Here is a 13,766-nt window from a genome sequence, read left to right as displayed (position 1 = left end):
CGGTATGTCCAACTGGCCTCACAACCGCAGACCATGTGTATGGCGTTGTGTGGGCAAGTGGTTTGCTGATGTCAACATTGTGAACAAAGTGSCCCATGCTGGGGGTGTGATTATGGTATGGGCATGCATCAAATACAATTGCATTTTATCGATGGCAATTTGAATGCACAAAATACCATGACGAGATCCTGAGGCCCATTTTTTAAAGGTATCTTTGACCAACAGATGCATATCTGTATTCATGTGAAATKCATATATTAGGGGTTAGTGAATTTATTTCGGTTGACTGATTTCCTCATATGAACTGTAACTCAATGAATGGGAATACAGATATAAATCAATGAAATTGTTGCATATTACGTTAATATTTTTGTTCAGTATAAAAAAACTAAAAACACTAGGAAATCAGCTCAAAGTGATTTTAATTTAAGAAATCTGTTTCCGAAGTGTTCCCACATATAATAGAGAGACGTGATCGTATACAAATATAAGGAAGGTCTGAAATGATTGTTTTAGACAAACATATGTTTGGGCTTCTTGCGGATAATTTGCAGTCTACAAATTATTTGTAATTGTTCCGCTCCAGAAAAAAACGGCCTGCTTCTGAATCTAGTTGATCCCTGCATTAGTAGGGCAGCGCACAATTGGCCAAGGGTCGTCCAGTTTAGGCCGTCATTGTAAATAAGAATTTGTTCTTAATAACTGACTTGCCTAGTTAAATAAAGGTAAAATAAATACAAAATAYTGGTTTGGTATTGTCATATCTCTCTTTTTTTCAATTCAACAACAAGAAGGGAAACATCCTGTAATACAGGTATCCTTGAATTTCAGAAAAGGTCTAGCCAATATTGGATTACTGTATATGGAGTTGCTTGGTTTTGTACAGGGCAATGAATATATGGTACAGGGTGCGTCTCACAATGATGCCCTGTACATACTCGCCTCCCCTTTAATCCTCTTGCGTTTACCCCGGTTCCCCAACTGGTGGAAGTCACAGTACATCACGTTTAGCTCGAAGGTTATTGGTTAACACACTAGAAGTAATCCGCCCCGCATCTGGATCTTCTTCCTCMAGTGCTGCCCAGAAGGTTCCAGACCGTTGTCCCACACACACTGTCACAATGATGGGCCAACAGGTTCTCGTGCTGAGTAAGTAAATAGAAAAACCTTAAGCAACGAGAAATGTAACATCTTAACTTTGATTTCTGTGGAAATGTGACGCATTTTGATGTCTTTGTCGTTTGTAATATCCTGACAAGCGGCCAGTACAGGCTACACAGGTAGCCAGCTACAAAGCATGTGCTTCTGCTTCCTTGCCGACAACTGACAGTGCTCGCTAATTAGCGTTAGCAAGGTATTTAGCTAGTAGGCTAACTAGCTCTTTGTATGACTTTCTTGGCCGTAACGTCAGATAACGTTACAACAAACCTATCTGGCTGGCTACAGTACATTTTACACAACCGCTAACGTTAAGTGCTTAACTAAAATGTCAATTCTCAAGAATACATTTTGRAATGACGTTACACATTGATAATACTTTATTGCTAGATAGTTTTAGATAGTTTGGTTGCTGTTGACCAATTGGGGCWAAAAACATGGGAGTCCTACCCATCTGTTCGACAACATTAGTGAAACTCGAAGTTTGACTCAAATCACTGCAATTTGAACCTAGTCGTTGGAGCTTCCAGGTATGTCAACATTAGACAGCTCCTGCATGTCAGTAACTAGCATGTCAGATTTAAGCCAACTTTGGTGCAGTYTTTGTGTGTAGTTTAGTAATTATGTATCTGTTAGCAGCAAGGCATATCATTACAGCGTAAAATGTCAGCCTTCCAAAATACGAGACATCCATAATCCACACGATACGCCTAGCTAGCTTTTGTATGATGTAAATTCGGTAGCTAGCGAGCTACAGATGTGGGATCTTAATTTGTACATGGAKATCAAAAGGTGTAGAACAAACGTAGACTGTTGGATCCCAGTGGTAACTAGACTAATTGTTGTAATGATGTTTTGTTCTGCTGTGTTTTTGCAGCAATATTTTACACAATATACTATTAACTCCGTTCTCATGTTCCCTACAGGCCAGAATATGAAGAGGGAGTCTGGACGGAAGGTTCAGACYGGAAATATCAGTGCAGCCAAGGTGAGGTCCCATTAGTTGGTGTCTTCCACTGTACTTGGTTGAATTAACATGGTTTCTAGCTATGTTATTTCAACATAATTGTATGTTTAATAGCTGACTATGGGGCCCAGTACTAGGGCTGGGATGATACCAGTATCGTGATAATTGCTATCATCATGGGGGGGGGACCATGAAGTTTTGGAAAACAGCCCTAATGTTGGAAACGAACATCATGTTGTCATTTAGAGTCACGTTTATTTTCCAAGCTATAGCGCACAATATTTTACATACAGCATGTGTTTAAGGACCAAAGAGGTTGGTCTGCTTTTTCATTTTTGCCATGGAAAAAATATTGCGATACTGGTATCGTCACATCCCTACCCAGTACATTGCTACTGTAGCTCAATTGATGAGGAATGTAGGATAGCTATGATGCATTGCCTGTTGACACTATATAGATAAACCTCTTTTCGTGTGTGTGTTGTAGACGATCGCAGACGTCATCAGAACATGCCTGGGACCAAGGGCCATGATGAAAGTGAGCTATAGGTTTCTTTTTATACCCAGGTTTTTGTCACAGTTTTGCTTGAAACATACTTTATGGTAGCACTTGAATTGGGGAAACCATAACATGCTTTGTGTGTAGATGCTTTTGGACCCCATGGGTGGGATTGTGATGACCAACGATGGCAACGCTATKCTGAGAGAGGTGAGAAGAGCACACTTGCTATGATTCCCAATACYTCTACTTCCATGTAGAAAATATCAATGTTCAGTGCCCCAGTGCAAAGCCCACCTCCTTCCCTCTGTCTCTGCTTCCACAGATCCAGGTCCAGCACCCGGCTGCCAAGTCCATGATTGAGATCAGCCGCACTCAGGACGAGGAGGTGGGAGACGGCACCACCTCTGTCATCATCCTGGGTGAGTCACCACATGCCCAATACTGTGAATAGACTGCACCATCAGGTCTATTCTCATGGTAGTAGTACACTAGTAATCCAATCCAGCCTATTCTTCATGTATTACTCCTGTGTCTCAACCAGGCCAAGAATTTAGTGGTTMTAGGGGCATGGCCGTTTWGGATTTTTTTTAACCTTTATTTAACTAGGCAAATCTGTTCCGAAAAAAATCGTATTTAAAATGCCGGCCAAACCTGGGCGATGTTGGGCCAATTGCAGACCTGCCAACATGCACGCGTTTTGCGTACCAACTACGCAATTCTCTGTCCACATACGAGATCCGAGTTAAAAGTATGCAGAAATGAATAGGGCCTAATTTAATAAAAAATAAAAAACATTTTAATAATGTWCATTTAACTCTGCGTCCCATTAGTTGTGTTTTCCACGCAACCTGATAGACCGTTCCTGCTAATTGCATGTTGGAACATTTATAGCCTGCTGCCGTGTGCGCATTGCTGCGCTTATAATGTGAAGAAATAATAGGTTATCAACATTTTAATCTAGAAGTTCTGATCTGTTGCATCAGCCTCATTGCTTTTGAAATTTTGTTTTGATGTACGGTAGTAGTATTCATTTGGGGTCTATCATCCCACAACTGTCCCAGAGCGTCTGTTTGGAATGTTTCTTTCTTGCACAGAARGACAAGCTGACCCATAGAAAGGTCAACTTATGTCATATGTGAGATAGTAGATTGACATAGGTTAGTGCTTTTGCTGTTTGTTACTCATTTTGTTGGCTGACAAAGTCAACATGGACAGTTCTAACGTCTTCAATATTTGCCTTGGAATTCCATAAGGATGCATGCGCCGTTGCATCCCAATGTTTCTGACATCACTAGTAGTCTACTTCGGAGCTGCAATGCCTGTGAAAAGGACCTGATCACGTGACGGGCATTGACTAATGAGAATTGAAATATCTGAGAGAGCCATGTGAGTGAGGGGTGCTTCGGAGCAGGGCGATTGGCAGCTGGGAGAAAGGAATTTGTGTTGTTATATTCAGCCCAAGGGCACAACGGCCACTTTGGCCGCAAGGCGTGGATTTTTTTAGGGGGTGTTTCTGCCACAGAAGGTGTTATTGACAGCCATGGCCGGGGAGACATCCATACATTTTGTGCATCTCMKTAGCGGGTGAGATGCTGTCCGTGTCAGAGCAGTTCCTGGAGCAGCAGATGCACCCGACGGTTGTCATCAGTGCCTACAGACAAGCCCTGGATGATATGCTCAACCTGCTCAAAGATATCAGGTACTGTTCCAGCCTCTACCGCCCGCCCACACACACACACAACCTTTTAATCGTTAAGGGCTGAATCCTAACTTGACATCTGTATATCTTAACTTTTTATGCAAATCTGTGATTGACATTAATCTGTGATTTTATATGAAGTCTAGAGCTTTGGCCCAAATACTTTTTCTGGTCACTGCATGTTTCATGTCAAACAGTGATCCACTCAAAACGCAAGATATGTTTTAGACCTGCATTTTAAGGTGAAAGTCATTCATGTTAGCAGCCAATGTCATGTCACTTCTCTGGAGTCCAGGTTACGGCTGACCTGTATGTTGCAGGATCGGCTAGAAAGCATYGTCTGTCTGCAGCCTTTTTATTCCTCACAAATATTGTAACATATTCTGGTAAATGTATTACATCTTCATCCCWTAAGTATTGAAGGCAGTGCGACGTTACAACTATGGTATCTTTAGACAGATAGCCAGTAGCCACCCAAACTTGGCCTAGACCTGTATGAAAATGATCAACGAATCACCAGGAAGCCTATTCTGGCAAAGATGCGTCTGTAGCACATTGCTAYTCCTTTTTATATATAAACATACAATTTTTTTTGTCTGCTAAAACTGGAGAAAATGATACCAGTGCTTTGGTCATTAACCTGGATATGCATCCTSCCTTTGCGTGCCAAATGCTGATGACTGGTCAAGAGTCAAGACACTTTTTGGTTCTGAGGCACAGATGAGATGTTTGAGACAGGCCTACAGTATTGTACCAAATTATTTTGTTAGTAACCAGATCGAATAGGCAAATGTATAAATATACAATACAAATAGAATATGTAGCCTATTAAAATTAGAGGTCGACCGATTAATCGGGGCCGATTTCAAGTTTTCATAACCATCGGAAATCGGTATTTTTGGGCGCCGATTTTATTTTATATATATTTTTTTTTACACCTTTTATTTAATCTTTATTTAACTTGGCAAGTCAGTTAAGAACACATTCTTACGAGGCAGAACGACAGATTTTTAACCTTGTCAGCTCGGGGGATCCAATCTTGCAACCTCACAGTTAACTAGTCCAATGCTCTAACACTGATTACATTGCACTCCATGAGGAGCCTGCCTGTGCCGCGAATGCAGTAAGCTAAGGTAAATTGCTAGCTAGCATTAAACTTATCTTATAAAAAAACAATCAATCAATGACTGTCATTACTCCAATGTGTACTTAACCATAAACATCAATGCCTTTCTTAAAATCAATACACAAGTATATATTTTTAAACCTGCWWATTTAGCTATTTTACCGTTCATGTCTTCCATAGAGAATGTCTTGATCTACTTCAAATAKGGTCTGTATTTCGTGCAGGCTTAAACCGCCTCGARGTTTTGATACCCGTGTAAATCTCACTAGSATAAGGTAACGTTTGTCAAAATATTTTCATAAATCCACTCTACAAAAAAAAWYWTCTTCACTTATATTTAGCCAATATTGATCAGAGTTARCTTGTCCTATGGATATCTACACAGTTATAAAATTGTCAAGGTGGTGTAAGCCTACACGAAACACAGACRWTATTTGAAGTGAATCTAAAAATATCCTTTGGAATAAATGAAGGAACCGCTTTTCAGATTTTGCTAGTAGMTGTCATGGGAATTATGACTCACACTTTGGTCGTCAATTCTTACCATGCCCATTATTAAAATAGGATTTCCTGCATATAGAAATGACAGTTTTTGTTTTCAACATTCATCACAGGTAACTTAAACTCTATTTTTATTCAAACAGTTGAGAGTATTTGTCTCCTAAGCAGACTCTTCAGTATCATTGTCACTTCAGAGCTGTGTGTGTGTATTTATGTATTGTATTAAGTAAAAATAAAAGTGTTCATTCAGTATTGTTGCAATTGTCATTATTACAAAAATGTGTGTGTATGATATATATATATATATATATATATAAACATTTTATTTTTTATAAATCGGCCGATTAATCGGTATCGGCTTTTTTTGTCCTCCAGTAATCGGTATCGGCGTTAAAATCATAATCGGTCGACCTCTAATTAAAATGTAGGGAAAATGTGTTTTTCCCATTCAGTTTCAACCCCCACAAAAAACTTTTCGCGACCCCCAGTTTGAGAACCACTGTTTTAGGTGGCAAATGCTTTCACACTCATAACATTTGTTTAACAACACACTCTCCTCCTCCCAGCACCCCAGTGGACGTGAGCGACAGGGAGATGATGCTGAAGATCATCAACTCTGCCATCAACACCAAGGCCCTGAGCCGCTGGTCTGACATGGCCTGCAGCATCGCCCTGGACGCCGTCAAAACTGTGGAGATGGAGGAGAACGGACGCAAGGAGATCGACATCAAGAAGTACGCCAAAGTAGAAAAGGTAAGGTTCAAAGTGTGTCTTTTTTTTTATGTCCGTTTTCCTGTGCAATCCAAGTTCTGCTTCATCCTCTGTGTTAATGTGTTTGTCCAGGTTCCCGGTGGGATCATCGAGGACTCGTGCGTGCTGAGAGGTGTGATGGTGAACAAGGACGTGACCCACCCGCGCATGCGCAGAATGATCAAGGATCCCCGTATTGTCCTGTTGGACTGCTCCCTGGAGTACAAGAAGGGAGAGAGCCAGACTGATATTGAGATCACTCGTGAGGAGGACTTTGCCCGCATACTGCAGATGGAGGAGGAGTACATCCAGCAGATCTGTGAAGACATCATCCGCCTCAAGCCTGACCTCATCTTCACAGAGAAGGGCATCTCAGGTACCCCACGCTGCTTCAAAATTCATTGTTCTTGTTAAGGCCTATGTCTGATGCAACTGACTTTAAAACATTTTTTTTACCTCGACTATATTTTGCCTCTCTCTTCAGACTTGGCTCAGCACTACCTGATGAAGGCTAACATCACGGCTATTCGCCGTGTAAGAAAGACTGACAACAACCGGATTGCCAGGTAAGCCAATTGAAAGCAACAAAAAAAAATGTGTTGACATTACATCAATTATTGGAGACAATTCTCGCAAACAAAAACATGTTTAAATTTCGCCGTTTTGCTCTGTGTCATGTTACTATGTACATAGCTAGCGAATGACCGAGCACTTTCATTGCGTATTGGTTTATTTATGTTTCTTTAACGGGGTGTATGGTCTTCACAACTACTGCTCTAACCTATTTCCTTGTTACCCCTCAGGGCGTGTGGCGCACGCATTGCCAGCCGTACGGACGAGCTGCGCGAGGAGGACGTGGGCCTGGGGGCAGGATTGTTTGAGATCAAGAAGATTGGAGACGAGTACTTTGCCTTCGTCACAGAGTGCAAAGACCCTAAAGCCTGCACCATCCTGCTGAGAGGAGCCAGCAAGGAAATCCTGGCGGTGAGAAACTGAGAATAAAGCGTTCAAAATAATATGCGCTTTTTGTTGCGCAACAATCACTAAGTGCTAAAAGAGAGGGATGATAATGTAAAGAATGACGTTAATGGGATGAGTCTCTACTCCCCTCCTAGAACCTGTCTCTTTTTTWAAATTGTAAGTCACAGAAGTTATCAGTGCAAAGATGACTAAATTAGGTTTTACTTGTGTTCTGAAATCTCGCTTTCCTCCATTTACCTCTKTCTCCCAGGAGGTGGAGCGTAACCTGCAGGATGCCATGCAGGTGACCCGCAATGTGCTGCTGGAGCCCAGCCTGCTGCCTGGCGGTGGCGCTGCCGAGATGGCTGTGTCCCGGCGGCTGATGGAGCTCTCCAAGGCCCTCACTGGCGTGGAGCAGTGGCCCTACCGTGCCCTGGCCCAGGCCCTGGAGGTCATCCCCCGCACCCTCATCCAGAACTGTGGCGCCTCCACCATCCGTGTGCTCACCTCCCTCAGGGTAAGAGAGACGGAGAGAGTCAAAGGTAGAACCTCATACCATCTCGGAGGAAGACAATGGGAGAGTGTGTGCGCAAGTGTGAGAGAGGGTGTGAAAGGGAGATGGAGGTTTTACTGTACATTATAGTGGCCTTTTCACTGAGCTCCATCTCACTCCAGGCCAAGCACACCCAGAAGGGCAGTGTGTCGTGGGGGGTGAACGGAGAGACTGGCACCCTGGCTGACATGACCGCCCTGGGCATCTGGGAGCCACTGGCCGTCAAGGCCCAGACCTACAAGACTGCAGTAGAGGTGAGAGACTTCCAACCACCTGCTCAATACAATGTTGAGGGCATTGAGGCGCTACACAAGTGTTCATTAGTTACAGTGCCTTCAGAAAGTACTCACACCCCTTTTACTTTTTCCACATTTTGTTACAGCCWAAATTTAAAATGGATTAAATTGAGATTTTGTCTCTGGCAAAATACCCCGTAATGTTAAAGTCGAATGTTTTTAGACATTTTTTCAAATTAATAAAAAATGAAAAGCTGGAATGTCTTGAGGCAATAAGTATTCAACCCCTTTGTTATGGCAAGCCTAAATAAGTTCAGGAGTAAAACATTTTTTTAACAAGTGCCATAATAAGTTGCATGGCAATACTAGCGTTTAACATGATTTTTGAATAACTAGCTCATCTTTGTACCCCACACATACAATAATCTGTAAGGTCCCTCAACTGAGCAATGAATTTCAACCACAGATTCAACTACCAAGACGGGAGGTTTCCCAATGCCTCAAAGGGCACCTCAAATCAAATGTTGGTTGCGTAAACATATTTTGCAGGTGCAGTGAAATGCTTGTTTCTAGCTCCAACAGTGCAGTAATAACTAACAAAACAATATATATATATATGAAATATCAGAACGAGCAATGTCAGTCCGAAATAAATATATATTTATATGATGGTGTGTGTATAGACATTATGGACAGTATATGAATAGAAAAAGTGTACAGCAGTAGTTTTATAGGATGAGCCTTGACTAGAATACACCTATTGGTTGATGGGTAAACCATATATTTTTTTAAAGCAGACATTGAATATCCCTTTTGAGCATGGCGAAATTATTAATTACACTTTGGATGGTGTATCAACACACACAGTCACTACAAAGATACAGGCGTCCTTCCTATCTCAGTTGCCGAGGGGAGGACGGAAAACGCTCAAGGTTTTCAGAGGCCAATAGTGACTTTAAAACAGTTAGTGTTTAAAGGCTGTAATAGGAGAACTGAAGATGCATCAACAGGCAATAAAGCATTAAAAGTAAAACTGCAAATAAATTAGCTTTATGTCCTAATACAAAGCGTTATGTTTGGGGCAAACACAACACATTACTGAGTACCACTCTTCATATTTTCAAGCATGGTGGTGGCTGCATCATGTTATGGGTATGCTTGTCATTGGCGAGGACTACAGTTTATTTTTATCCTTAAAAAAATGTAATAGAGCTAAGCACAGGCAAAATCCTGGTTGTCTGCTTTCCAACAAACAATGGGAGACAAATTCACCTTTCAGCAGGACAATAACCTAAACACAAGGCCAAATATACACTGCGTGAACAAAATATTAAGAACACCTGGTCAGTCTATGATCCCTTATTGATGTATCTTGTTAAATTCTCTTCAATTAGTGTAGATGAATGGGAGGACACGGCTTAAAGATATTTTTAAGCCTTCAGAAAGATTGTATGTGTGCCGTTGAMGGTCAATGGGAAAGACAAAATATTTAAGTGCCTTTTCAACGGGGTGTGGTAGTAGGTGCGAGGCGCACCGGTTTGTGTCAAACTGCAACACTGCTGGGTTTTTCACACTCAACAGTTTCCCATGTGTATCAAGAATGGTCCACCACCCAAAGGAAATCCAGCGAACTTGACTCAACTGGGAAGCATTGTAGTCAACATAGSCCCACATCCCTGTGGAATGCTTTTGACACCTTGTAGAGTCCATTCCCTGATGAATTGGGGCTGTTTTGAGGGCGAGCCACTCAGGGTTAGGAAGGTGTTCCTAATGTTTTTTTACAGTGGAGTTGCTTACCAAGACGACATTGAATATTCRTAAGGGGTCTAGTAACAGTTTTGACTTAAACTGGCTTAAAAATARATGGCAAGACTTAAATGGCTGTCTAGKAATGATCCACAACCAACTTGACAGAGCATGAAGAATTAAAAAAATTATGTGCAAATATTGTACAATCCAGGTGTGAAAAGCTCTTAGACTTACCTAGAAAGACTCACAGCTGTAATCGCTGCCAAATGTGATTCTAACATGTATTGACTCAGGGGTTTGAATATGTATGTAAATTAGATTTCTGTATTTCATTTTCAATAAATGTGCTAAAATATCTAAACATGTTTTTACGTTGTCATTATGGGGTGAGATTTTGAATTCAGGCTGTAACACAATGTAAGTCAAGGGGGTATGAATACTTTCTGAAGGCACTGTACATATTGTTTGGCTGTGCAGTTCTACTCCCTTMGACTCCTTCTTCTTTCTCTCTCCAGACGGCCATCTTGTTGCTGCGCATCGACGACATCGTCTCTGGACACAAGAAGAAGGGAGATGAGCAGACTGGAGGAGGACAGGGTGCCGAGTAGAGTGAGAGAAAGATTGGGAACAGAGAGGAGGAAGAGGGTAATGGAGGAATAGGCAATCTGAGCTATTTCTTGTTGTTGCATTGTTGAAGGAACCTGCAAGTAAGCATTTTGTTGGACGGTGTATACCATGTGTATCCTGTACATATGATAACTTAACAGCACTGTTTTATAAACCTCTCACTCAGATATGACTTTTGTTATGGTCACTCTAAGCAGACTGGGATAGGGTTGTTGCATGTATTACATACTGTATGAATGTACTGGATTTGGTATCAAGGCACTCAAGTTTAGTTTGGTTTGTGTGTATGGTGTGTGTTTGTGCAGTATTTATGGCAGTAAGTGTAAGATGTGACTGAATATGTTCTCCTGGGACCAAGGTTTACCTCGGTTAGTCTCACTAGGCATTTCTTTGTTTGGAAGAACTCCTTTGTYTTGAAGAATGGTTACCAATGGATGGTGACCAAATCATGTGACCAAGTCATTTGAATGAACTACTAAAGCACTGTGATCCTATAGAAAAATAGACCTTGCAAATCATTTATAGCCTGCAATGTCTACCTCTGAAGGTCCTTTTTAAATGCTGCATTGGATCGTCTAGCATTTCAATGAGTGCTTTGTTTTCTGTAAGAAATAGTTGGCGTTACGGGGTCTCTGGTTCTGAATCCTGTTACTCCACCAGACCATTTCCCTCCATTACCCTTTGCCTGGGGCTGTTACCTGTGATAGAATCAACTTCAATAAAAGTGGATACAAATGACATAGGGCTATGTTTGTTTCATTCACTTTGARGCCCATGATGTGTGATTATGATTCTCTCACCACTTTTGTTAATGTAGCATAGTCTATGGTGAAATGTTTCATTAATTGCTGCATCCTGAAATTTAGAGTACTTAAGTATTTTTTACTTAAGTCCTACTTCAAATCAAATGTATTTATATAGCCCTTCGTACATCAGCTGATATCTTAAAGTGCTGTACAGAAACCCAGCCTAAAACCCCAAACAGCAAGCAATGCAGGTGTATTGAAGTAGTTTTTTGGGCTATATGTACTTTACTATTTTATATTTTGACAACATCTACTTCACTACATTCCTAAACAATGTACTTTTTACTCCATACATTTTCCCTGACACCCAAAAGTACTTGTTACATTTTGAATGCTTAGCAGGACAGAAAATGGTCCAATTCACACACTTATCAAGAGCTCATCCCTACTGCCTCTAATCTGGCGGATTCACTAAATCAAAAAATGGAATTAAGAAATATCTAAAATATTAGGATGAGCAATATCGGAGAGGCATTGACTACAATACAGTATATACATATGAGATGAGTAAAGCAGTATTTAAACATGATTAAAGTGACTAGTGGGTGCTGTAGAWGTCGTGGAGGGCAGGCASTGTGCCCCCAGTGATGCGTTGGGCAGACTACACCACCCTCTGGAGAGTCCTGCGGTTGCGGGCGGTGCAGTTGCTGTACCAGGCGGTGAGACAGCCCGACAGGATGCGCTGTTGCGGCTTCACCACACTGTGTGTGGGTGGACCATTTCAGATTGTCAGTGATGTATACCTCGAAGAACTTGAAGCTTTCCACCTTCTCCACTGCGGTCACATCAATGTGGATAGGGGCGTGCTCCCTCTGCTGTTTCCAGAAGTCCACGATCAGCTCCTTTGTTTTGTTGACATTGAGTGATGAGAGGTTATTTTCCTGGCACCACTCAACCAGGGCCCTCCCCTCCCTCCTGTAGGTTGTCTCGTCATTGTTGGTAATCAGGCATAGTACTGTAGTGTCATCTGCAAYCTTGATTGCGTTGGAGGCGTGCGTGGCCACGCAGTCATGGGTAAACYGAGTACAGGAGGGGGCTGAGCACGCACCCTTGTGTTGAGGATCAGTGAAGTGGAGGTATTGTTTCTGTTACGGGATTTTTGTGTTTAATGACTAAAATATGTATACATTTGACTTAGAATTATAACTAAACAGAATACTACTATATTACTGTAAGAATGAATCTTATTATAATCATAATGTTGAATGTTATGTGTTTCTTGTTAGAAAGAATGGGTTTATCTTCAGACAGGCTAGAATGATGTCTCTACCCAGGGAGGGGAAAGACCTTGGGTTGGTTGCAGATAGTTTAACAGGTGGCAGACAGTAATYAGAAKTCTAACTATACTGCCATTGTATCCGAGAGGAGGATGGACATTAAAACCTATGACATCATCTTTATTATATAACCTGATGTAAAATGTATTATGATCAGTACTCTCGAGAATAAACGCTATTGATTGATTGATTTTAAGACTGGTTTCTGTCCATTTAATGCTGATAATTATCTTACAAATTCTTATTATTGAGAGTGTTTTAATTGAATTGGTTAATAAASAGGAATCAAAATTCCTTTAACAGTTTCCTACCTTCAATACCTGGGGGCGGCCTGTCAGGAAGTCCAGGACCTAGTTGCACAGGGCGGGGTTCAGGCCCAGGGCCCCAAGCTTAATGATGAGCTTGGATTGCACTATGGTGTTGAATGCTGCGCTATAGTCAATGAACAGCATTCTTACATAGGTATCCCTCTTGTCCAGATGGGATAGGGCAGTGCGATGGTGATTGCATTGTCTGTGGATCTATTGGGGCGGTAAGCAAATTGAAGTGGGTCTAGGGTGTCAGGTAAGGTAGAGGTGATATGATCCTTAATTAGCCTCTCAAAGCACTTCATGATGACGGAAGTGAGTGCTACAAGGCGATAGTAATTTAGTTCAGTTACCTTTGCTTTCTTGGGTACAGTAACAATGGTGGACATCTTGAAGCAAGTGGGGACAGCAGACTGGGATAGGGAGAGATTGAATTTGTCAGTAAACACTCCAGCCAGCTGGTCTGCGCATGCCTTGAGGATGCGGCTAGGGTTGTACTCGGTCACGGAGAAGGAGAACCCGCAGTCCTTGGTAGCGGCCGTGACGG

The 13,766-nt window shown here is 41.7% G+C and overlaps 1 protein-coding gene across 1 annotated transcript; it reads left to right on the top strand.

Moving 5' to 3' along the window:
- The first annotated feature begins 1,041 nt into the window (after positions 1-1,041).
- Positions 1,042-11,566, top strand: LOC111955854 (T-complex protein 1 subunit gamma). Its single transcript, XM_023976201.1, has 13 exons — positions 1,042-1,149; positions 2,085-2,146; positions 2,613-2,663; positions 2,772-2,834; positions 2,950-3,046; positions 4,209-4,326; positions 6,520-6,706; positions 6,797-7,079; positions 7,188-7,269; positions 7,507-7,687; positions 7,935-8,180; positions 8,339-8,470; positions 10,717-11,566. Exons 1-13 carry the CDS (start codon positions 1,122-1,124, stop codon positions 10,807-10,809), a joined length of 1,623 nt encoding a protein of 540 aa, XP_023831969.1. The 5' UTR covers positions 1,042-1,121; the 3' UTR covers positions 10,810-11,566.
- Positions 11,567-13,766: the final 2,200 nt, after the last annotated feature.

This window comes from Salvelinus sp. IW2-2015, linkage group LG31 (assembly GCF_002910315.2).
Source record: "Salvelinus sp. IW2-2015 linkage group LG31, ASM291031v2, whole genome shotgun sequence".
Lineage (NCBI taxonomy): Eukaryota > Metazoa > Chordata > Actinopteri > Salmoniformes > Salmonidae > Salvelinus > Salvelinus sp. IW2-2015.
Note: the sequence above shows the minus strand (reverse complement) of the source record. Positions and strands in the feature narration are given on the sequence as shown.